Genomic DNA, 26,211 nt, shown 5'->3' with positions numbered 1-26,211 from the left:
ATTGAAGGCCAACTTGAAATCCTGCTTGCGTGTAGTTTGTTAACAGTAAAGATGATGATCATGTATGTCCTCATAAATGTAAGGGCTATTTTTTGGAGGTTTAGTAGGCTACAACTTCTACTTAAGTGCTTCCTGTGCCAGTATACTTTGGTCTATCATCAAGTGGCTGGTATAATTTGAAAGATCAAGACTGTTATCAGAGATATCGGAATAGTATCGGTATCGGCAGATATCCAAATTTAGTTATCGGAATCGGATCGGAAGTGAAAATATGTGTATCGGTGCATCCCTAGTCCCGAGTACCACAACACAGTCTGCAGCACGTGAGTCCAGTTTATTATTGCACATTACAATAGCACTTCTCTTACTAATAATGTATATGTTAATGTAACACACACACACACACACACACACACACACACACACACACACACACACACACACACACACACACACACACACACACACACACACACACACACACACACACACACACACACACACACACACACACACACACACAGTGGGTGTCTGACTGTATCCATGCATGTTTGCCTGTCTGCAGGTGAAAACGTATCACTACCTGTCCCAAGTGAACCTGCTGCTACACAATCTGCAGGGGAAACATTGATCCCGAGTTTACATAAACGGTGACCAAACCGTTTGAGACCCACACAGAGACGATATGGGTTGTTTCCGCTACAGTTCTCTATCATATAGACCAGGGGTACTCAAACATTTTTGGTTTCAGGTCCACTCATGAATTTTATACAAGGTCAATGGTCCGGGTCATTGCCAGTAAAGTCGTTCAAGATGCGAGTGCACCGGTTGAATGCACATCGGCTACAGTTTGGGTTGAACTCGCGATGCATCGATTGTAGCGTCTTTGCATCGGTAAAAAAACAATTCATTCATATAATATCCCCTCATCCTGTCAGCACTCCGCAGAGACAATATTTGATCTTTGCTTCGCACTACGGAGGCCGAGAGTCTCAGGTATCAACACATACGGAAGTTGAGGAGAAAGAGAAACACAGCGCACCGAAAAATACCTACAAATCAAACGTTTGGCAACACTTAGGATTTTTCAAGAAAGATGGACAACTTGAAAAATCACTCACAAATTGTAAACGATGCCTTGCTGCTTTAAAGTACGCAAGTAGTACGAGGAACTTAGCGACGCACATAAAGAGGCGACATCGGGTCTGCGGCTGAAAAGAGAAACCTGAAAGTTAGACATATGAGTTAAATCACTCAGTGAGGTGTTCTGTCAGAGAGAGTGGTGTTTAGTTTACAGCAGCCTGTGACTACCAATAATAGTTTAAATGTCTTCCTTACTGTAAGCAGTTATGAAATACCTTTTTGTGAAAGGTTATTTGTATTATTTATTGTTCATAGAGAAACCACTCCACTGCTTTCTGCTCACTGGTGAGTTAGCCTATGGATGAGTGTTAAGCACATCAGGCTGGCAGCTGTATGGGCATTGAACTATGGTAGTTGTTATTTGCACATTGTTAATCATGTGGAATGCATCCTTAAATAGTTTAACTGTTAGGTGTTATACAATTGTACCATACTCTGGAGAGTTTTTAAGGTGAAAAAGATAACAAATAAACGGCATTATGGGATGTGCAGTACCAAATATGTAAAGCACTTTTTTGTTAATTTATGAATTGTTGCATACAGTATAAGGAAGTATCATTATTTTGCATCGTGTTGAATCGCATCGTATCGCCCCGTATCGCATAATGTTGAATCAAATCGTATCGAACTGTATCGCAACAGCGGTGAATCGTATCGTATCGCATCGCCTGGTGTTTCAAATGTATCGTATCGTGGCAACGTATCGAGATGCGCATCGCATCGGCCTCAGTGAGGGAGATGCACATCCCTACTCTGTACAGCACTTTGGTCTGGAGGTTTTAAAGTGCTATATAAATAAATTTGGATTGGATTGGATTAATCTACCTTATTTGGGGGCCCCTTTCTGGTCCAAGCACTTGCCTGTCGGTAAACGGTGCCCCTGTATACACACACACATTCAATACATACATACAGTATGATGGCTTGAACTAGTGGGAGAAATGGCACTGTTTGTCTGTAGCCAATGCCTTGAACCTCGGCAACAATGGCATTAGAAGCATTAAAAAGTCAAGGTAAACTTGCGGTTAACTTGCACTCTGTAATGCGTGCCAAAAGCACACAAGTAAATATATATGCACGTTCATTCTCACAAGGTTTTTTTTACATAAATATGTGTCCCACGCAGCGTCAGAAAATAAAACCCTCTCACTTTTCCTCCGTACCCAAATCTTTTAAAAACAGGGTTACAACGAGCGGATACAGATTTGCTGCCGATCTGACGTCAAATCTTCAGTGGACCCACAGAAAATTGCTATCGGAAACAATGCCTGACGTGTTTTGGAAGTAATCTTGTCTTTGTTTACATTAGCAAGCCTCGCTAACACTCAGAGCTAACCTGTACTGGAGAGCACATGTGTTTTAAAAAGCAGGCAATACAAAAAGGAACTCACCTTGTGATAAACCCGCAAGAGAAAAAGCGTTTGAGCTCCATACTGTTTCAGAAATAATCTTTGATGTGGTTTAGAACAAGATGGCGTTTTATCACAGCAGAATTTAACTTTCTCTCCGGTAGAATTCTGATCAGGCATTAGCTCCGCCTCCTCTTTTTTTTTTTTTTTTAAAGCTAAGGACCCAAAATCCACATTTCTCTAACAGGGCTGCAAAAGAGGGGTATGAGCCGTATGAGGCACAATGGGTGAACTGTTTGGTATTTCAAGCAAAAAACTTCACTGACATGTTTTGTATAGGTATGGCCCTACAATATATTTTTCCAATATAGCATAGGTCCACTTTAATTTACATCAGACTCAGTTTTTAATAATGGGACACAGGGTTCGGTCCGGATTGATTTGCAGTTCGTTCCGGAGTTTGAGAAGCCCTGATATAGACGGTTCGGCCACACAAGGCCGACAGGGAAACGCAGAAACGATAACGATAACAGGTCCCAAGGTAGGTAGATCTGCTGACGCAACGCTCTGGGGGTCCAAACGGCAAAAAAAAAAAAATATATAAAATACAATACACACATTTGGCATGTTTATATGAGGACCGCCTTGGTGGTTCTAGCAATAAATTATATAAAATTGTGTTTTCTATTTAAATTATTGTACTAAGATTATTTTTGTAATCATGCATGGTATTTTTTTATTAAACCTTTTTTTTATTTTATTTTTGAAATATCACGTACCCCCTGCAGTACCCCAATGTACCCCCAGGGGTCCTTGTACCACCATTTGAGAATCACAACCCTATACGATAATTCAACACACTCTCACTCCCTGAAGGTCCTGGAGCGAAGCTTGGTCAGGGCACCGAGGCTCCTTCAGCCTCATAAACAGACGCAAAGAGCTTTCAACTGATTGCAATGTATTCCCATCGGCGGCGGTATTTGACGCTCATGGAAGCACCGCATCCGTTTATGTCAGCAGCTGTTAAAGGCAATGTGAGCGTCCATTCCCATTGGATAACGGAGAATTGTACACCCGGAAGTAAGTATTCTCCTTACTGTCGATTGACAGTGATATCTCCACTACTCATCAACTCAAAAACACCATATTATCTTTGTTAATTAAACGACATTGATAGGTTTAAATTGTGTACAATGCTTTTGTGTTTTTCCCCTTAAATTCTGAGAAACAAATAGTTTTCTCTGAAATGTGGAGCGCAAAAGAGACTACACTAGCCACAATCCCCAGCTATTGTTGTGACGACGCCTGTCCGCTTTGCGACAAACCTTGTGATAAGCCAACACGCTCTGTGATTGGATGAAACATCAATTAATACAAAACAAATCCAACCCTGTACCCTAAAAATTACGTTCCCACAGAACTAAACTGCCTTCTCAATTACATTTAGCTAGAAACGTATTTTCTCCCACGTGACGTTTGTTATGAACGTATCTCAAACACGTTTATTTTCTATATCTTTGCCATTTATTGTCTTGCTTATAATAATGATAATAGTCATTTATAAATATCATTTAAGAGCACACATTTGAAATCGAGAATCGGGCTCGATATATGGTTAAATTAAAATCAGTAGGCGAGGCTGTAATTTCGCCAGCTGTTACTCTCATGAGTGAGGCAGAAAATATTAGTTTTAACATGCCAAAAAGCTGCTGTGTCGTTTATTGCACCTCAAACATTAAAAATAATCCAGAGTTACGTGTTTCTGTACTTCCTCTAAGAAGAAAGTGCAGTAAAAGAAGATCTCTGTGGCTTCAGACTTGATCGCCGTTCAAATGACAGCGTTGGTTTCCCCAAAAGTGGGCGGGGCTGTAAAGTGACATAGATTTTACTCTCATCTAATATTCAAAACCATTCTATTTATTCTAACGTAAATAACATGCCAGTGTACATGCCCTGCCCGTTCCAAGGGGTACCCTGTCCGTAATAGAGTGACGGGGAGGGGCCCTGACCATCCGTCAATATGTGACGGGTTGGGAGTGAGAACACGTTGTGTGTCAACGGACATGTTAAATGAGCCGAATGCGTGTGAACAGAATACTTTTTTGAAAACGAATACGTTGCGTAAACGCAAACGTTCCTGTGTAAATGGGGTCTCAGTCTTCAGTGCAGGTTTTAACAGACATAGGTCCCTTTGGGTGCCAGCAAACCTGCTAGGAAAACTTGATTTAGCCTGGTGATAAGGTAATTGACAATCATCTGTTAGGGTGAAAAAGCTTTGGAGAGCTGGTACATCACTGGAGTCAATTTTGCAGCGTGAAGCCTCCTGAGGCACACCAAGCATGGGTGGCCAAACTACTGTGTAAATTACAATTAAGATATAGATACTGAATGAAACGGCAGCACTCAGGTGATCAGCTGTGTGTGACTCTCTTTGTTTACAAACCTAATGGCCCATCAGCCGCAGCTCTCCCCCCGATCTCTCTTCTCCAGCAGTAAAGTTAACCATAGCCGTGGGAACATGTTTCAAATGGGGGGTGCTGTGGGGATGACACCGGTGCTGGTTCTGATCAATTTGCTGCCCTAGGCAAGATTTTAGCTGGCAATAAAAAACCTCTACAAAAGACCAATACACTACAAAAAGAGAAACGTATTGATATGGTGGACAGCTTATATAAAAAGGCTTCAAATGTATTTAGTATTGCATGAACATGTTTTAATTGGGGGGTGGACTTCACATCCTCTAAGGGGGTCCGGGGGTAAAATACTTCAATCTGGTGCACTTTGAGCGCCCAATTACTAGAGACTGATCTAGGGGATACAACTCTAAACACCCATGTGAAAAAGATCGGTTTATGTGAACATAACCAATAACCTACCATAGCCAATAACAAATAAATGTAGGCTAACTTGTTTTATTTTTGTGGTTCATTCATATCTTATTTTATCAGTTAACATTTATTTATTTATGCATATTTTTAAATCTCTCCAGTTTTAAACAATTGTTTTGGTTTACTGTCCTATAGTATACATTGGAATGATTTCAAACCTGTTTTTATTTATCCTAATAATTATAAAGGTGTCCCTTTGAAATATTTGTTTACATAAATTGTGATCAAAACGTTTGAGAGCCACTGAGATAACTTAGACTAAAGTGAACTATCTAAACACTCAGAGTCCTTTACCTCACTGAGCCTCTCAGTCTGACAGGACAGAACTCTCCCTCCACATTATTGTAGAAACGGCTTCTTATATCCGTTAGCGCAGCAGAAGCTAACAACAATCCCCACCGGTACCGGTGCACCCACTCTCTCTATCTATCTATCTCTCTCTCTCACTTTGGCTTTGAGCTGCGGGCGCCTGATAAGCCAACATTCCCCACTTTCATCACTTACAGCGCCCATCGTACAGGGTAAATGGAAAATGTAACTGGGGTGAAAAGGGTGTTATCTTTACTTAATTATGAATGTTGTTACATCAAGGCTGAAAATTCGTTTTTTTTTTTTATTATATTTGCATTTAATCTTGTGGAAGTGCAGATCCCCTGTCCTCCACCAGGGGGTGCTGCAGCACCCCTACTTCCCACGGCCCTCAAGTTAACTTTATTTATATATATTTATGCTGTGATCTGTCTATTCCTCTCTCCTGCAGACAGCTGATCGCTGTCAGACCGGACCATGGCTGTAAAGGACTAGGGGTGTCTAGTTCCCCCTCGACACATAGACTGATCCTTTTTTTAGTCCATGTCTGATTGGCTTAGACCTTTAGCCTTGCAAATATTTTTAAACTAACAAACATTGACCATACTGTTCACCAGCCCCCAACCCCCTCTGAGTGACAAGCTTACAGTTAGCTGTCTTTGTGTATTGTAACCAGGGAGAGCAGTGATGGACGCTGCCACAATGGAACTCATATGAAATAAACAGCTGATTCCTCTCACACACAGTAGCCTGTTGTTTATATGAATAAAATAGTGAGAAACATGCCTCTGGTTACTATAAAACTTATTTTCTCCATAAAAGCTGGTGGGTTGAAAGCAATACGGGAGGTGAAAATAAATATATTGTATAATACAGAAGCATTGTGATGCCGTGGCTTTATCTGAAAACTGACAGCATAATTGCATTTATGGCCCGGGACACACATATTTATTTAGATATGTTTTAAACAAGTTTAAATAAAAGGCTGGAGTGCTTCTTGCTCTGCCAGGTACAACAAGTGGGAGTGCGGTGCAAAGTATCTATAGAATACGGCGCTGGGTTTACAGTAGTTGCTGTTCTTATTATACATCAATGTAGTCCGCTGTATAGAAAACTGTAGTCTCCCCACAGCAGCAGATGCACATTAATGACGTCCGCTGGCGCATCATAAATACGTCGATAGTGTAACGCAGCGTCCACACGGCGGCATGCGTTGAAGCTTGCCGGTGAGCTTGTCTGAAACTCGACCAACAACCAATCACATGAATCTCCCGCCCCGGACACACAATCACGCAGTTTGATTGGCTAGAGCTTGTACTGGCATATGATTTGATTGGCTGACGCTTCCGCAGAAGCTTCAAAAGTTGAACATTGCTCAACTTTTGAAGCGAGCGAAGCGAAGCGAAGCGAAGCGAAGCGAAACAACGCTCCCACAATGCAGTTCTTCAAAGCGTGACGTCACCTCATTCAAAGTGAATGGGCAGAAGCGTTGAAGCTTCAATGCACGCCGCCGTGTGGATGGGCCGTAACGGCCCCTACACACGGCGGCGTGCGTTGCCGCTTGCCGGCGGGGGGGGCTGAAACTCGACCAACAACCAATCACATGAATTTCCCGCCCCAGACACACAAGCACGCGGTTTGATTGGCTAGAGCTTGTACTGGCATATGATTTGATTGGCTGACGCCTCCATCGAGGCGTCAAAAGTAGAACATTGCTCTACTTTTGCAGCGAGCACCGCGAGAGAAGCTACGCTTTGCTCCCACAATGCAGTTCGGCGAATCGTGACGTCACCCCATTCAAAGTGAATGGGCAGAAGCGTTGAAGCGGCAACGCACGCCGCCGTGTGTAGGGGCCGTAAGTGCAGTCGGATTCTCAAAGCACTGCCGTCTCTTCTCCTAAATCCTTTTGAATTCTCCTATCCCACTATTCATTAACCTGTTAAGCCCTGAGCCTGTTTTTCAGGTCTCAGGCTCGAAAAAGAAATTTCCAGAACAAATGACCATAACTACACTTCTAAAAGGGTTAAATTAATAATCCTTTTGCTCAAAGTAATGATAAACCTGTGAGTTGGATGTAGAAGAGTCAGAATCAATATAGGTTTTTTCTTATTTTAAAGAAAATTCAGATTGAACATAGTAAAAAACTGTAAATTATAGTGTCCATCCAAAAGATATTTTTTACTTATAGTGAAAACTACCCTTGGATGATGCTAAGGTAGACTAAAGCTTTAGGAATCCAAAGTAGAACATATAAGTACCCTGTATCGAGATTGATGCAAAACAAGTGACATTTTACCTTTTTAGAGAGGTTTAGCAAAAAAAGCTCCACCTCTGGGGTGATTTGGGTGGAAATGTTTTCTTTTTTAATTTCTCTGGAACACATTGGTCGATTTTGATGATTGACATCTCTTTCTGACCGTTAGAGCCAATAGAATCGAAGGGGGGTTTTCACATAGACACCAACGTTAACACAAAAGGTTGGGGCTTTGCGCATGTAGTTTTGCATGAGAGTGAAGCTCTCTCTCGCTGTGACATCTGGAAACGGAAAAGCAGGGTTTATTGCTTATTGATTATCAGAAATAATTTCAAAGGGACACAGACACATTGGATTAACCTACGGATTAACTTCAGCAGCGTTTTTATCGTTTTAATGCCATTGAGCACGACTTTTGATCAGAATAACAGCTAAGGTAGTTTGTTAATCGCTGGATTGGATGTGCAGTTACGATAAGTAATAAGGGTATATACCGTGAGTTCTGTGCTAACTGCGTTAGCATTTTTTCGCTCAGGGCTCATTTAGACGCTTCTTGTGAGACTTGTGCTTTGTTTCAGTAAAAATGGTTCTTATTTTCAGTTAGCTAAGTTTATAACCGTTAAGTGAGCATGGCCGTATCCACCATTGAGGTCACCGAGGTCCGGACCTTGGTAATATTTTTTGAGCTGTGTATACAAAACTTGTGAAATAATTGCACTAAACGGGGTTCTTTGCAGTACTTCCATTAACTGACGATGGGGGCGCTGCATAACTACGTAGCCTCGATTAAAGCAAACAGAAGAAGACGACATGTATCAACAAAACACCGCAGCCCGGACTTGTATCGGAGCAGCGAAGGAGTGATGAAGTATCTAGAGATCTGAGTCCCGAGGGCTGCTTGTGTTTCTGTTCCTCAGAGGACATCATATGACCTGCAGATCCTGCGTGAACGCTCTACGTTAGTCAGTGGACGTCCGACAACATGCACACTAACTTATATTGCAGCTATAGGCTACTTTGGTTGAAATTGCGTGAATAAACTAGCTAGAGAGCTAAAGTTAATTACGTTCATCCAATGTCAGAAGGATTACCTTTTAACAAACCTTGTAATGCTTTACTTTCATTTCCATTTGAGTAAAACATTGAAGATATAACATTGCATTGTTTTCTTTTTACACTGACTCAGATATAATGAAAAGACTACGTCAGTTGAAGCTCAGCTTTGGAGAGAGAGAGAGAGAGAGAGAGAGAGAGAGAGAGAGAGAGAGAGAGAGAGAGAGAGAGAGAGAGAGAGAGAGAGAGAGAGAGAGAGAGAGAGAGAGAGAGAGAGAGAGAGAGAGAGAGAGAGAGAGAGAGAGAGAGAGAGAGAGAGAGAGAGAGAGAGAGAGAGAGAGAGAGAGAGAGAGAGAGAGAGAGAGAGAGAGAGAGAGAGAGAGAGAGAGAGCAGTCACACAAAATAATGTAGGCTTAATAACCCCATCTATTTATCTATCTATCCATCAATAACAATAGTCTTCATTTACAATAGACAATAGGCATAATTGTTAAACAACATACATCTATTGCAGTTATGAAACAAAACAGATTTAAATACAAAAAAGAATGCAAACAAGTGAAATGAACTAAATGGCTTAATTGCTTTTAATTCACTGGCAGGAGCCACAAGTGAGAAGGAGCAAAAAGTGAACAACGAGGGAGAGATTTAACAAAGAGAAAGAGTAGAGGACAGAGAGAGTAATGAACAGGAAGAAGACAGAGAGACTAAAGAAGATGGAAGAGAGGCTGCAGGTTATGGAAAGGAGAGAGACATGGAAAATGAATGTTGACAATGTTTTGTGATCATTTTAGCCTCTTCTGCATGTCCAGATCATTAATAGTAACAATCAACTGATTCGCATTACACTTTCAAAAATAATTTATGCTGACATTGTCAGCCCACTGACATGGTTTGAAATCAATATATTATCCAATGTGTGACCCCCCACAGGACTTAAAAAGCACTCGGGGGATCCCCCGAATCCCCCTAGCATGTTTGGACCTCGGTATTTAGGAAATCCTGGATACGGCCCTGTGAGTATGACACATTAATAGGTTTTTAAATATTAAGAAGCCCTGATACACAGTAACTACCCGCCAGACCTGGATTAGGGTCCTCTCGGGCTTAACAGGTTAAGGGGGATGGCTTTTCAGGCTGTTCCCGGGCCTTCACATAGCAATAACTAGGTAGTATATTCCCCTGAAAGCTGCGGTGCTTAAGGGGGATGGCTTTTCAGGCTGTTCCCGGGCCTTCACATAGCAGGTTCACTAGGTAGTATTTTCCCCGCAAAGCCACAGTGCTTAAGGGGAATGGTTTTTCGGGCTGTTCCCTGGCTTTCACATAACAGTTTCACTAGATATTATATTCCCCTCAAAGCCACGGTGCTTAAGGGGATGGCTTTTTCCCCTCAAAGCCACGGTGCTTAGGGGGAATGGCCACGTGGCAGTTTCGCCAGGCCCTCTACTTATCAGACTAATATCACCAGTGTCAGGCTCTCAGTCCTCGCAGTTTTGGTCGATAGGTATGTAATCTCCATGCCGTGTTGGGGGAGAGTTATCTAATCATCACTCAATGTTCTTTGTAAGTCTGTGGAGTGATGAAGCCCGAGCCTAGACGCCAAACTCAAACTATATGCTGCTTCTAATAAACATATTAAGAAACATGTGAGTTGTATGACTGAAATGTATTAAGTCAACAGATTTCACATAGCTGTATTCGGTTAGTTGTAAAGCAATAATATTAAGTTTAAACAAAACATATACAGTTCAACTTAATAGTATTGCTCTCAACTAACCTAATACAGTTATGTGAAATCTGTGGAGATAATACATTTAATTAAAGTCAAATTTTCTGTTTTTTCAGTGCACACGTATATATATATATATATATTTCTCCACACAGCAATAAATAGCTGTGAAATTCCTGACGTGACCTCTATCCTGAGAGGAGAGGTCAGCTTTACAGTTTATGTGACTGCTATTGTGCAAGGCTTAGAGAAAAAGCTGGAGCATAGCCGACTGATTAAATTACTACTGATCCACCTGAAAGTTATTACAGCCGATTGTGACACACGCCATAATCAAGAACAACTGACCTCACTATTGGAACACGTTATAAACACAGCTTTCTCAGAATCAGAATTATTTTATTAGTCCAGCAGCAGGGATATTTACAGCGGTACAGCAAAAGTGGCATAGCAGATAAAAGGCAAGCAATAAAGAAGAAGCCAACATGTTAAATATAGAGAAAAATCACACATTAGAAATAAAAAATGAAATAACAATAAATACTCATCCATGGCTTGAAAATGAGTAGCAGCATTTAAATAGATAAGTGAACATATAAAGGTTTGAGATACAACATTTGTATGGTTAGTGCACAGTAGAATTGCCAAAAGAAGTGTATATATTGCACATGACAGGTGTGTTGCACCAGATCTCAGCAGTCTGTGTTTGTCTGATTTTCTCTCTCATTGTAGCTCTCCTCTGCATTCAGTGCCTATTTTCCACTGTCCTCTTCCTGTCAGCCTTACCAGAAATGATAAGATTCTTCCTGGTTAGCAATGATAGGAAGCCAACATTAGTTTTCTTTCCAGCTGCCTGTGAATGCAACAGTCGAAGTCACAATGCGGCTATTGTGGTTGATTACGAAAAACAGAGATTTAATCGGTGTCGCAATGCAGAAGTTATGGAGTTCCCTCTAACCCAGTTAGCAGATAGTATTTCTGATTTCAACAGCGCTGGAAGTACAGTAGTACTCTGATCCTATACCTAAGTAAAAGTACAAAAATGATTGTCTTAAAGTTAAATAGGTTTAAATATCTTACAATTACAAGTAAATGTTCAAAGTACAAAAGTATTACCATCAACATATACTTAAATATAGTGCAGATAAATTATCAGCAAAATATACTTCAAGTAAAAATGAACTCGTTATGGATGGTTTCACAGTATTATATTATTATGGTTATCATTTTATCCTGTTTTCATACATGTGAGAGTATCTTAGTATTATAGTTTGTCAATGTGGACCAAATATATAATACTTGAAATACTGGTTAGATGAACAGTACTGCCTATCATGTGTTTTTAGTTATACAGAGAGTGTTAAATAAATAAAGTACAATATTTACCTCTGAGATGTAGTGACGTAGAAGTATAAAGTAGCATTAAATGTAAATACATAGGTAAAGTACAAATGCATCAAAAAAAGTACTTACTGTAAGTACAATACTTGAGTAAATGTTCTTAGTTACTTTCAGTTACTGGATTTCAATCAGATCAGGTTTTCTTTTTTAACTTGTGCATTACTTTAAGAATATTCTCCCATGAACAGCTGTGTAATGTGAAGTGAAGTCTTGTACCTGTGAAACTGTCAAGAGAAAAAGTGAGTTGGAAACAATTATTAAGGTAACTGTAAGTAAAAATATCTGACAAATGAGTCATAGTGTGCTTCATTTCAGATGGAAACATAATACTCCTTCAACACATAACCTTTAAAAGGAACACATGAAAAATACTTTAGAAAAGGTCACAACAGGGATCTCCTCCATTTACGGACAAACATGCAAACAATTGAATTGTGTCAGGAATAGACTAAACTTATAACATTACAGAACAAACATCGGAAACAGCAGAGGTGGCAAAAGGACTTAGTTCTTGTACACTGAAAAAACTGAAGCATTGACTTTTTAATTAAATGTATTATGTCAACAGATTTCACATAACTGTATTAGGTGAGTTGAAAGCAATACTATTAAGTTTAAATCGGTTCAACGTAATGTTATTGCTTTCAACTAACCTAATACAGTTATATAACATTTTTTGACATATGTTTAATTAAAGTCAACGTTTCAGTTTGTTCAGTGTCCTGAAGTAAAAGAATGTAACTTACCAGAATGTAGGAATACTTACAGTAAAAGTCCTGCATTCAAAGTACAATAGTATTAGCATCAAAATATAGTTAAAGTACCAAAAGTAAAAGTAGTCAATGTGTAGATTGGTCCATCTCAGAATAATACATACAGTATGATATATTTTGATTATAATTATTGATGTGTTTATCAAGCTTGTAAAAGGTGTAACACATTGTAATTCCTTTATTTACTTCTGGGTAGCAAGTTAATTTAATCCAGGTGTGACTAAAATCCTTTTTTTTATTTAGCATGTATCCATTTTTGCAAAGTGACTAAAGGTACTACTGTACGTAAATTTAGCGGAGTAAAAGTACACTATTAACATCTTAATTGTAGTTGAGTATAATTACAAGGTAGCATAACATTGACATTCTCAAAATTGTACTTAAGGCGAGACACTACAGGTGAATAGGGTAATTTTTTTAACTTAAAGATATCAGCTATAAATTTCTCCAGTTAATTACTTACAATAAGGCAATTGTTTTTTGTATTACAAGTTTTCAGAAATAGCATGTTTAAATATGCAAATTAGCCATAATCTCATTAAATATGCGCAGATTTTAACACATTTCAGGAAACGAATTTTTTTTATTGGATAAAGCCAGGTTCAAAATTCTTGTTTCATTTTGTTGTCATATTAGAATTGAAGGCTTTTACAGAAGGGATTTTTTATATCTCTTTTTATCATTAAATAAATCAGAAAATACTGTCAACAGCCCTAAAATATCAATTTTCGCCATGTTTTTAGGTATAAAATGTTATATAATTCAGGCTATGAATGATAAATGAACAAACCCTTCTGTAAAAGCCTTCAGAATATGGATAGGAATATAACTGGAAGGTTTGGTGTGTCTACGTGCTACTGAAGTGGAAATGTTGTGCTCAGAGTAGGAGAAAAAACTCATTTTGAGAAAACGACCTTTAAATATATGTATTGTCAAATTCCATATTTTTTTTATTGGAAGAAACTATTTTCAGACACAATATCTAATCTAATACTTACAACAACAACAATATAGAACATATAAAACACAATACAACTGAAAACTGAGTAACACAGTATGTACCTGATGAACAAAACCACAGTAACACACACACACTACGACCACAGTAACACACACACTGCAGAACTGCCACCCTAGTCCATGCCTGCTCCATAAGTAGGCCCCTCCTGCATCTCCTGCTGATGTCTTTTCACCTTTTTTGCTGTGCTTAGACTCTTGCGCCTATATTTCAAACTAGCAGATGTAATGGCCGCAGCTTTTGAAATTCTCAGCAAATCACTTTGTCTCATTGCGCTGACAGTAACAGCTGTGCTCTGGAGCCACAACTTCTCCATAACAGCCAGCATGGCAGAGGCACCTTCATTAAAGGTGGAGATGGCCATACTTGCAGCTGCCTCAACCCTGCTTTTCCCCACAAAGACCGTTTTTGGACACCGCGCCCATATCACAGAGTTGAGGCACTCATTGGCATTTTGAGTACCTCCATGCTGCATTCTCTGGAGCAGGCTGTCACTTGACATGCGGTGGTACACAGGGATAAGCTTCTCCCCCACCTCTCGCTTTAAAAAGTTTCCAGCATGTTCTTTGTGGCTACCAGGTGTTTCCCCATTATCCTCTGCTTTCCTATACCAACACCAGGAGGGATTGCACCTGGTGTGTAAGGGGCTGTCATCAGTAGACATGCCGTGGAGGAGACCTGCCCATATTTCTCCCTTCATTTTATCGATTGAACCCTGGTTGTTGAGAATTGCCCCCCTGTAATAATTTTGCAAAGTTTTGCATTTCTTTGCAGTCAGCTTCCCTACACCCTTCCCTCCTAACTTTTTCTGTGAACTCATTTTTCTGAGTGCTGTACCCATTCGCTTGTGGGCATGATTAATGCACTCTAATTTCACCACTTCATGCCCAGGGTATGGGTTCAGTGCAACCACCTCCCTAAATGCTGCGCTATCCCCATCTGACAACATCTCTGTGTACCGCACCTGGTGGCGATTCACAGACCTGGCCCACATCCTCTTGGCTGACTCCTGCTCCATTGCCTTGCTTGACCTTGCAAAGTTTCTTGCACAATCACTATGTGTCTGTCGCCAACTGTCATACTCCTCTTCTGTAATCTTTTGCTCTTGCTTGGCATTTCCCTTTAGAGCACAAGCATGGCAATAGGATGATAGGATTTCATAGTCTATCACCAATCCAGTAAGGATGTCAATGCACACACCGATCCCATAATGGGATGTGAAGCCTCGCTTTTGCCATGTGCCATCAAATGACACGCTGATGTTTATAACTGCCTCTGCATCCTCCCTCAGCAACTCTGCAACATCTGGGTCCACATCTGCATAAGCCTGCCTGACCTGCTCCCTTGTCCTGTGAAGTGACTCCAGGCCTCTCTCTATTTCTGCCACTAATAAGAGAAAAAAATAAGTCAACTGAATGTCCTGATAAGTTATACTCTGAATTCAATAGTTCAAGTTTTCTTGGTCTCAATCCTGTTTCTATACCTGTCACTCTCTTGTCATGTCTCTGATAGGTTTTGAGATGAAGTGCAGGAATCCCCAACACTTTGCTTATTTTCTTCAGAGCTGCATAGCCCAAGCCTAACTCGTGCGCTAAGAGCACCATTCTCACATTCACATCAAAAGCAACATCCTTCCTGGTTTCGTCTTGAAGACGTGTAGATGTGTACACACTTTTGCGGTACCCACCATCACACAGACTGCACTCTAAAATTAAGCTGCTACAGAAACCATGGTTTTGCGGATCGATGTTAACTTTGAGCCCTGTCCCTGCGCAATTTGGGCAAATCAACCCACTGAGCAGTTCATTCAGCCGTGCTACATGTATTATCAGCCACTGCTGTGTGGCGCTATCTAAACCCTCCTGCTCTTTGGGTGACAGCTTGCGCATTGACGCACTAAGTGAAGGTTTTTCAGGTTCGGGGTCATTTGTTTTGTCTTCTACCTTGCTACGTGCAAGTGACAATTGTTGTCCTCTTCTCTTTGAACGATTTTTTCGCGGATGTTTCGGCATTTTGAGATTTAAATTTTCAGCGCAAATATAAACAAGGAAGTGTCATGGCGCACCACGTGACGCATCTGAACGAATCACGTTGTCAGAAATTGACACTAGCCAATAAGATTCCGTTCTTTGGTCAGATGACCCCTTTGTACTTTCACGATTGGTTGCTGATACAAAGGAAATGACCATATTTGGATCCGATGAGATTGTGCAGGAGAACCTGAGCTTTCCAACGGTACCTCTCATGACATGGAGCAAACAGCGGTCACGGCACTTTATGTTACGTTAGATTGCTAACTTTTGGTGAATTTAGGAGAAATCTACCGACGGAAATAGACAAACTATAGTAAAATAAACACCTAAATGTGTATTTTGTACGTTTTCCTTCCAAAAGCCTGAAAGAAAACATCTTATTGAATCAAAATAGCACAAAATCTCAAAATTGACATGGGCATGAAAAACGATGTTTTTGCCTGCCGTGTCTCGCCTTAAGTACAGTACTTGTAAATGTACTTTACACTACTGAGAATTAACTAATTACATATATAGTAATCATAGACGAAGAATGGATCCAGGCTGAGCATCTTTAGGCCTCATTAAAAACAGATTCAGCAATGGAGACTGTGCAAAAACACAAAAATAAAGCCTAAGTATAGATTATATTAAAGGATAAGATTAAAAGAGTATATCAATATTATAAGTTAAATATTTCCCTCTGACTTGAGTTAAGTTAAAATTGCCAAATCAGGTCTACAAGCAGGGCACATTAATCAGAGCTCCAGCAGTGTAAGCTCTGTTGGCCAACAGCGTGTTTGGTTCCTGCAGTTCATCTGAGCGTGGGTGGCAAGGATTACAGAGCTGCTTTGAGAGAGTTGTTTCCAGAAAAGGTCTAACAGTCTCATTCTCGTTTTTCTCTGAGCCTCTACAGTCAAGTGTTTGATTGAAGAGGTTTACACAGTGATGTACCAGACCTGACCTGTTCAACTGATATTCCATGAACCATTTCTGATAGGGCTGAGCCGAGAATGTATTAAATATAACATGTTATTTACTTGACGCTTTACCAAAAGTGACTTACATGCACTCTAATATCGTAGATATGCCTATGGGGGCTTTGGGGGTTAAATATTTTGCACAAGGACACTTCCACTTGTGGAATGCAGGAGAGGGGATCAAACCACTGACCCCCCCCCCACCCCCCCATTGGCAGGTCAAGGGGTATAACTTTCTATTTCTAATGTGAAAGACAGTTTTAAGAATGACATAGCTTAATCAACACGATTTGCAATTTCAGCTTTTCATAGGCAGTATTTTGCACAGTCGTACACATTTAAACATATAAAGTACTCATCTCAGCCATCCTACAAAACCAAATGATGGCAAGATGTTCTATACTTAAAAAGGTAGTGTTTGTTTATTTAAACCACCTGTTTAAGATGAGGAATCAAATACAAATATTTTGTTTATACTCATTATTTTATCATGCAAGACAATTATTCAGTGTGAAGGTGCAGTTTATTTTGGTTAATTGCCAGGTGAAATTGTTTTTGTTGAAGATGACATTGAAGTAGGTTTTTGAATGGGCATTTCAAATAAGTCAGGTGTGAGTCAGCTTTCACAAGAACTGTCACTATGACCTGAACAAAACCTGATAGGTGTCTCGAGTTACTAGATTGCTATCTTACTGCAGATACTATCTTTATCTGCCACAGAATCATCTCCTGTACCTGACACTTAGACTTGTGTGCGTGCGTGCGTGCGTGCGTGCGTGCGTGCGTGCGTGCGTGTGTGCGTGCGATACATAATTAGTTTTGCAAAGACACAACTCCAAAACATATGTAATATATTTTTTTACAGTGAGGTAAAATATTATACAACAGGCTAAGCAGCACATCTCTGAAAATTGTTATTTATCTCTGAGTGAACCCAACAGTTGCATGTAAACTACCACCAGCACAGTGGATGAGGCTGAAAACATCACCTGACAGTAGGCTCTGATTAACCTGATGAGCTTAAAGTCTTACATTGTGTATTTTTGTGTGTGCAAGTGTGTGTGTTGATGTACTTAACATGACCATCTGTGCATGCTGAAGGGGAGAAACCGCCCCCCCCCCCCCCCCCAATATGTCTTATCCTCACAGCTCCTTACCATCACAAGCCTCGGTAGGTAGTCAATACAGGTTTCAGTTTGTGCACTTTTTTATTGAGAATAAAGCATAAACTAACTTCAGAAATATATTCAAATTAAAATCTGGAGGATTGACTGTCAACAGATGGACATCATTGGAGGATTTTAGAAGACCTTACTTATGGATTTACACTTTGGCTTTCCCTTTTTTTCCCTGACTTGATTTTCTTCAGAGAAAGAGATTAAGGTTTCTTGAACAACATTTAAATGCACAAATGGGCTCCTCTCCATCCAAAGGAAAGTTATTTTCTAAGACAGCAAATTCTCAACCTCAATCAGATTTGCCAGATGAAGCACCACGGGAGGGTGTTGATTCTAGACCTGAAGAAGAAAAGGGTGAGTGTTTCAAGACTGACGAGGAAGAAAATGAACTTCCTCTTCCCATTGAAGAACCTCATACGAAAGAGATTGATTGTTCTCAGCTGGCCTGCGACGCAGCAGTGGCCCAAAACACAGAGGACATTAAAGAAACAGAGGTGGATGTGAGGCCGTTAGGAATAGTCGAGGAGGTTGTAAAAACAGACACATGTACAACAAACGAGAAGATAAAGAAGAATAAAATTAGGAGAAGGTCTACTAAAAAGCAAAGAAAAACGTCTTGTGTCCAGACAAAGGTGGACTTCCCTCCACACATGGTGAGGGCTCACGTGGCAGCCTATGCCTATCTGAATCCGAACATCTCCAAATATGAGACCCTGTTGGGCCTGCTGGACCAGGCCGCGCAGACCCAGCTGTCCCTGCAGCCCCTGATGTCTGCTTTGGTGTTTCGCTTCGAGGAGATCAACCAGGCTCTGGAGGAAATGGCCGAGGAGGGGGAGCTCATGTTGAAAGAGCATGGGGACAACATGGCCTTGCAATCGGGGATGATGGGCCCCACTATTATTCCATCTAAACCGAAAAATTACACAGGCAACCCCCCGAACCCACCTCCAGATCTGTTACAGCAACTGCTTCAGCATTCAACAGAGAAATTGAGGCTTGTGGGGGGCTCGGTCCACGCACTTAGTGACACCACCCTTGAGGAGGCGGTAGAATATTTTGCTTCTCTCTCGAAACTGCTGGTTGGGAAGATGCATGCCAAGCAGGCAGCAGAGCAGAGGTTGTTTCAAGTGCTGGCACAAGTGGAGGAAGCTGCCATGAGGAAGTATAACCCAGAGAAGTTGTCCCTGCACAGTGAAGACAGTGGGATTGGGGGAGAAAATGAGAATCTGACGGGGTCTGAGAGGTACCGCCGGCAGCGTGGGAGTGCTGGAATTATTGGATCTGGATTCAACAATCGAGGTACATTTGATATGCTGTCCGGTAATTTACCCAGTCTTGAGGGCTACAATGAGGATGATGAAGATGACGAAGAGGATGATGATGATGATGAAGAGTTTGAGGATGACGAAGACGATAGGCCTGAAAGGCAAAGGTCAAACTCTTCCCCACCAGATCCCAGTCAAGCTTTATTTTACATGTGTGCAAAGTACATGAAGGACCGGCAGCCTGAAGGGAAACGACCCCTGACTACTGTGACTGCTATTGAATACACATCATCCATCATGAGCATAGGCTTTATGATGGAACTACAAAAGAACCGGGGGGACTTGGATCAACAAATGAAAAAGATGGCCGAAGGTCAAGGGAAGAAGGAGTTAGCAGGTCCTCATTATAGCCTGTATAGAAATGGACAAAGACGGCATTCATTAAGTGGATCGTCAGGTGCACAAAAAGGCAATTTCCGAACAAATCAATCACCTGGTTCCTCAAAAATGTTAGCACCCAAACCACCAAAGCACCAATCCGTCAGAAGGTTGATAAATACATTTAGCCAAGGGGTGGATGGTAGACCAGGGCAAAGTCTTGCCAATGTCCCACCTCATTTCAGGAGTCACAGAAAAGTTCGGATCCCTCAATTATCTGACACGGTTAATGGTAATGAGGGGGGGTTTGTAATCAATGGCAACAATAACAACAACAGCTGGCCTGAAAGCAAGGATGACCTGGATGTAGACAACCTACCACCTCCGCCCCCAGAGGTTTTGTTGGACAATTCCTTCCGGAGAGATGATGGCATACTAGGAAATAAGGAAGGCTCACAGGAAGATTCAACTCTGAATCTCCCAATAATAAACCAAAAGACGGGAGAGTCCAAACGCCTCAAGACATCCATTCAGAATGTGGAAGTGCTGCCAAACCGATTCAGCACCAGGTCAAGATCGATCACTATCTTGCCTGCCCGTCCTTTAAGACAGTATGCTGTTATGGTGACACAAGAGCCAGAGCAGCAATCAGAAACGTGGAAGAGATGTGGAAGTAATGAACTCTATGAAGGCGAGATGCGCTCCTACAGCCTTCCTGTGACAGCACCACCTGTTTCTAGAGTGCGCCTACCGCCATGTTGTCCTTCTGTGTGCCACACATTTCCAAGCCCTCCTGCGTTTAGACCTCAGTCCACGTCTCGCCCAAGTTCTCCAGTAGAAGTGACACGTGCCACAGATAACAACAATGAAGAGATCATTCCGTCTGTGTCCTTTCGCGATGCCCGCTCGGTCTTCTTACAAAAAGACTCACAAAACTCCCAGACCTGCTTCCCATCTGGAGGTACTGTACTTCCCAAACTCTGGGAAGAGAGCTCCCGAGGCAGACTTTCCACAAGAGGGGTAGACAATTCTGACCGTCGCACCCAATCAGAACGTAGGCCAACTTCACCTTCAGAGTTTTCTAAAGGCGGCTCTTCTACTGCTACCCGAGCTAAAGGGGCTGTTCCGACAAAATAAAAGTAAGTAAACCTTGCTGGTCTTTATACATTGCTCCTACAAAAAACAACCAAATAGGTTGATTGTTTAAGGAGCTTAGATTACGACCCATAGCCACGTTGTAAAGTGTGGCACCTCTAGTGGTCGTGTAAGAAGCAACATGCTCCCGTTTATTCGTTTATTCACAAATAACCCTCTCTGGAAAATCCTAAATTGTAGAATAGTTTGGCCATTAAAATGCTTTTTGATCAGATTTCTAGCGAGAAGTGTATATTGTACTTTTACAATCCACGTCCAGTGGATGTGTAGGATCTATAGTTTGATTGATATTTACAAAGATGATCTGAGGTCTCGTCAGGATAACATGTATGCAGCTTCCATGTAAAGTTAGCGTGGGTGAAAACAGTTTTTCCAGTCTCGAAGTTTTCATAATAAAACCGGATATATTCCCCTCACTGTCAAATGATTACACAGTGATATCTGCATTACTCATCCACTAAAAAACATCAGTTTATCCTTGTTAATTACACAACATTAATTGGTTAAAATTGTGTACACTTCTTTTGTGTTTTTCCCATAGGTTTTTCCCTTTCGATTCTGAGAGACACATTTCTTTTTTCAGAGGTTTTGAAAGCCAAAAAACGTCGAACTATCCATAATCCTCAGCTGTCGTTGAAGCTCGGTGATTGGATGTTTTAGCCGGAATGCACGTTTGGATATGGTGTTTATGCGATATGAAATCCGAAAACATAATTAAAAAAAAACAAAAAACAATGCTTTATTCCGAGTTTGCTTGCTTTTCTCTTTGAAAGTCATCACATAACGGCATTGTAATACACGGTTCGGCTGCATCAAATATTACATATATGCCGTAGTTCTCTATGTATAGAGCCCTAATTAGGAGACTTCTGGACAAACTGGAAGAACTGCCGCCGAAATTGAAAACGTGACATGGATCATAAATCAGCAATTAAACAACATCTTCAATTTCTCTTCACACAATACGTCTCCTTTCAGCATCAACACTAATTCGGCTGACTTTTAAATTTGATCCAATTGGTAGATAGGCTATATTTACACCATAACGGTGCAGAGCTGATAGAAAGGGACTTGTAGTTTTTAAAGATATTACTGATTTTCTTTGAATTAAAGAATGTAAATACTGAGTTGAGAGAATAGTCAGGGGTTTTGGGTGATGGGAGACACATCTATGGAATCACAATTTCAATAGCTTACCATTAAATGATGGATATACCTTTCCGTCTATGATGTTTTACAAATCAGATATTAATGTGTAGAACTACAATATCCATCCATCCATTCATCTTCTCCCGCTTATCCGTGGTCGGGTCGCGGGGGTAGCTGTTCCAGCAGAGAGCCCCAAACTTTCTTTTCCCTGGCCACATCAACCAGCTCTGACTGGGGGATCCCAAGGCGCTCCCAGGCCAGCGAAGAGATATAATCCCTCCACCTGGTCCTAGGTCTACCCCTTGGTCTCTTCCCAGCTGGACGTGCCTGGAACACCTCCCTAGGGAGGCGCCCAAACTAGGTGCCCGAACCACTTCAACTGGCTCCTTTCGACGTGAAGGAGGAGCGGTTCAACTCTGAGTCCCTCCAGGATGACTGAACTTCTCACCTTATCCCTAAGGGAGACACCAACCACTCTGCGGAGAAAACCCATCTCGGCCGCTTATACATACTGTACATAAGTGTCCTACACTAATAATCAGTGTTGGGCAAGTTACTTCCAAAATGTAATATATTACATATTACTTATTACGGTCTTTTGAAAGTAATAAGTTACATTACAATATTACTGTCTCTGAAATGTAATGAGTTACACTACTTTTTAGTTACTTTTTAGTCACTTTCATCAAAATAACCACAAAAGAATGGCTAGGTATTTTAAATGCTAAAATGTAGTTTAGTGCAGCTCATTATACATCCAGTGAAGGGCAATGTGGTATAGCATAACAACTGTGTCCTTAAGGCCACTAACAACTTTTATTACACGGCTTAGTTGAATACTCAATTCTGATTGTAAATTCTTAACATGTGACACGTTGTTAATACAGCAGTACAGACCACTGTCAAGGACTATAATGAAGGTTGCTAAGGAGGATCAAGAAAGAGAAAGGAAAAGAGGTTAAAAGACGGAGCACTGGACGTCAGATAAATCACCAGAAGAAGGCAGAGAGGAAGTAAACACTAACAAGACACAGAATGGGCTCTGTAGTTTGTTTAGTATATGGCCATGTACCAGCGACAAGCAGTCAGGGGAGGCAGGGGAGGCAGAGCCTCATCTGTCATACTCCAATGTAACGGAAAAACAACTAAAGAAAAACTAAATAGTAATGATAATAAAATGTCTCCACTGATCTGTGTTGTAAATGTGCTTTATGTATGATTCCAATCGCTTTTTAAAGTCAAAATCAGCAAATTTGCCGTGCTCCGCTACAACTACGGGTAGCGATGAGAAGTGAGGCAGGGACGAGCTTTGCCTCTCGTAGCCCATAGTAATTTGCTGGAGCGCGGGCACTAATTTAACTCGGGCACTTATTTTGTGAGCGCGCTCAAGCCAGTTACTGTGGGGTGAGGTGAGGCACAGATGAGCTCTGCCTCACCTCAGAATGCGTCACCCCACAGAAACTGGCTGGAGCGCGAGCACTAAGCGCATGCTTGTTACCATCTCACTGTATGTCACCAATGTAATGTTTGTAGATCTTTATTACATTTATCCTCGCCATCCATAGTCTCTAAATAACTTATTTCACGTATATGATATTTAGGCTCGCTGGTCTCATCACACAACGGCAATGAAAAAAGCACCAGGGGAGGCAGCCATAACCTCTGCCGCACTGAAGGGGGCGCACATGAGCCCACAGGTTCTTGTTGCTACTGTTATTCTACGCAGAGACGGTAGACACAAACAACAAGCTAGACTTTTCAAATTACAGGGAGATAAGGGGGACTTTTACAAAAAAGTAATAGAGATTGTTGTCCAGAATGATAGCATGGACTTCATCTTCAAGTCAAGGTAAGACCACAATTGTAATTAAAATGGGATCTTACTAAGAAAGAACAATCCAATATTTAGATGTTGGGTATCCTTTTGTTGTACGGTCTGTTTAAAATGAATTGAAGCATCAGACTAAAAAACCTTTTGAAAATAGCCGAATATTTCGATTAAGGTCAAAATATAATATTTGTAAATCTGACTCTGAAAGAGTCAGTGCATCACCAGCCATGAACCTCACCGCACGTCACTGCCATGTACAGGCCCGGTTCCAGAACAAAATGACTCAGCGTGCATCTGAGATTACAGGGGGCGCAGCAGTAGTCGGTTTACATGAGCAATAATGGCCGGAAACAGCAATGAAAAATAGCATTGATAGTCCCCAATGAACAGATTATGGCATTTGTTATGTTTTGAAACTAAGCATGTGAGAACACTTCAAGTGAGTTAAAAGTGCAATCCTGAAATATTTCATATAGTCCAAAGTGGACTATGGCAAAGAAAAGCACAAAAGCTTCAAAACTGTACTGATAAAAAAAATGAGAACATATTGTAAATCAAGGCAAATATTATTTGAACCAGCTCATGGTTTGAAATGGCAAACATTGAAAAGCAAAAGTATTATTAAAACCATGTACTAAATCATCACCTTGGTCCCATCATATACTCTGGGAAGAGAATAATTACTGTGCTTGAAAACTGGTATCACATCATCATGTGAGGTTGACTTTGTAACCTGAAGAACATTTCAGCTGCAACATTAGCTTGTTGATAAGCTTGGGATATGAGATCTTTTTGTAGCCATTTGTGGTGAAGGCATCTGTGCTATTGTAAGCATTATTTTTGACCCAACATTTCTACAGGCATGGCAGAATATGGCACTATTTTTTCAGATGCATATTCCAGCCATTGTCTATTTTTATACCACGAGCTGCAAAATGACCGCCTAACCCCACTGTACAGGCGGGTACTTGTTTAGATATATAGTTTAGTTGATGACAGATTTATTTTGTTATCCACACATATATTCTTTTGATATTTGTAACACCAAACCGACAGAAAAGATGGTCTCGTGACCCAGTTGTCTAGTTAATAAAAAAAAAATATATTAAACATAATATTACTATTAACTGTATTGTGAAATGAAAACCAGAACGGTGAAGAAAAATACAGTTCCAGTCTCTCGATTTGAAGCTTATGCATTGTAGGCTACCATGAACCTGTATAGACCTGTAACAGTCAACTGGTGAGGAGTTGGAAAGGTAGTTTCTGAAGATGTTACAAATAACACACAGCATATAATGCCATAATAACTTTGTATTATCAGCAGGGGTGAGTGTAACGCGTTACAAAAGTAACGGAGTTACAGTAATATATTACTTTTTGCTGTAACAAAGTAATGTTACGCATTACTAATTAAATGAATACATACCCGTTACAATGCTCAGTAACGCAGTTACAACACATTTTAACCCAAAATTAAATGGTGTTTTGTTTTTTAAGAATGTACTAACATAGCGAGACATTCCGACACCAGAGACAAATTGTGCGGGTAGAATAGTAAATCTTGTGTGTTTTCTCTTCTGGCTTCGCGTCAGGATATTCGGGGCAGTTGAATGTTATGCACCCTCTCAAAAAAGAGAACGTAGCGAAAAATACAAACAACAAATTGTGTCAGGTGCGCGTGACCTGCTCCGCTGCGCGTGCATCATTTCCAAAGTGCTTCCACAGCAGTGACACACATCTGTGGATAATCATTTATACGAAAATGGTTAAAGCAACCATCACTAAAAGCCAGCAACACTGCATACTTAACATCTAATATATTGCATATTTTATTTTGGCACTTGACAATCACCTTTCCTGAATTTTACTCAGGTGTAACTAAAGTCTGATTTAAGGGTTGTTTATATTTCACATCATTAATCAGAATCTGCAAAGTAACTAAAATAAATGAAGTGGAGTAAAAATACCAGGTTAATCTCTGAATTGTAGTGGAGTAGAATTACAAAGTAACAATAAATTGTATGTTTTACATGCTGCTGTAACAAAAACATTTCCCAACTTGGGATAAATAAAGTATATCCAGGGTTGGGTTGTAACGGAATACATGTAACGGCGTTACTTAATCAGAATACAAAATCAAGTAACTGTATCCAGCTCGCGTTACATTTCATAAACGAGTAATCTGATTAGTTACTTTCGTAAACCTGAAGTGAATACATTTTGGATTACTTATTGGAATTATTGGTGGAAAAATTTCCTCACAACATTTAATATTCATTATTAAAGGTACAGCCGAATCATCACAGCGCACAAAAACTTTTACCCCCGCAGATGGACCAAAA

General features: G+C 40.6%; 1 protein-coding gene and 1 long non-coding RNA gene across 2 annotated transcripts in view; one reads left to right on the top strand and one right to left on the bottom strand.

The window, feature by feature from the left end:
- The window catches only part of LOC307016869, a 305,672-nt gene that overhangs the window by 4,412 nt on the left and 275,049 nt on the right, over nt 1-26,211 (bottom strand). The gene's annotated exons all lie outside the window — the stretch shown is intronic.
- On the top strand, nt 18,915-21,516 carry pcare2 (photoreceptor cilium actin regulator 2). The gene is made up of 2 exons (XM_079645550.1): nt 18,915-20,870; nt 21,428-21,516. Exon 1 carries the CDS (start codon nt 18,928-18,930, stop codon nt 20,866-20,868), a length of 1,941 nt encoding a protein of 646 aa, XP_079501676.1. The 5' UTR covers nt 18,915-18,927; the 3' UTR covers nt 20,869-20,870; nt 21,428-21,516.

This window comes from Notothenia rossii, assembly GCF_949606895.1.
Source record: "Notothenia rossii genome assembly, chromosome: 8".
NCBI classification, from domain to species: domain Eukaryota; kingdom Metazoa; phylum Chordata; class Actinopteri; order Perciformes; family Nototheniidae; genus Notothenia; species Notothenia rossii.
This window is presented reverse-complemented; position numbering and strand designations above follow the sequence as displayed.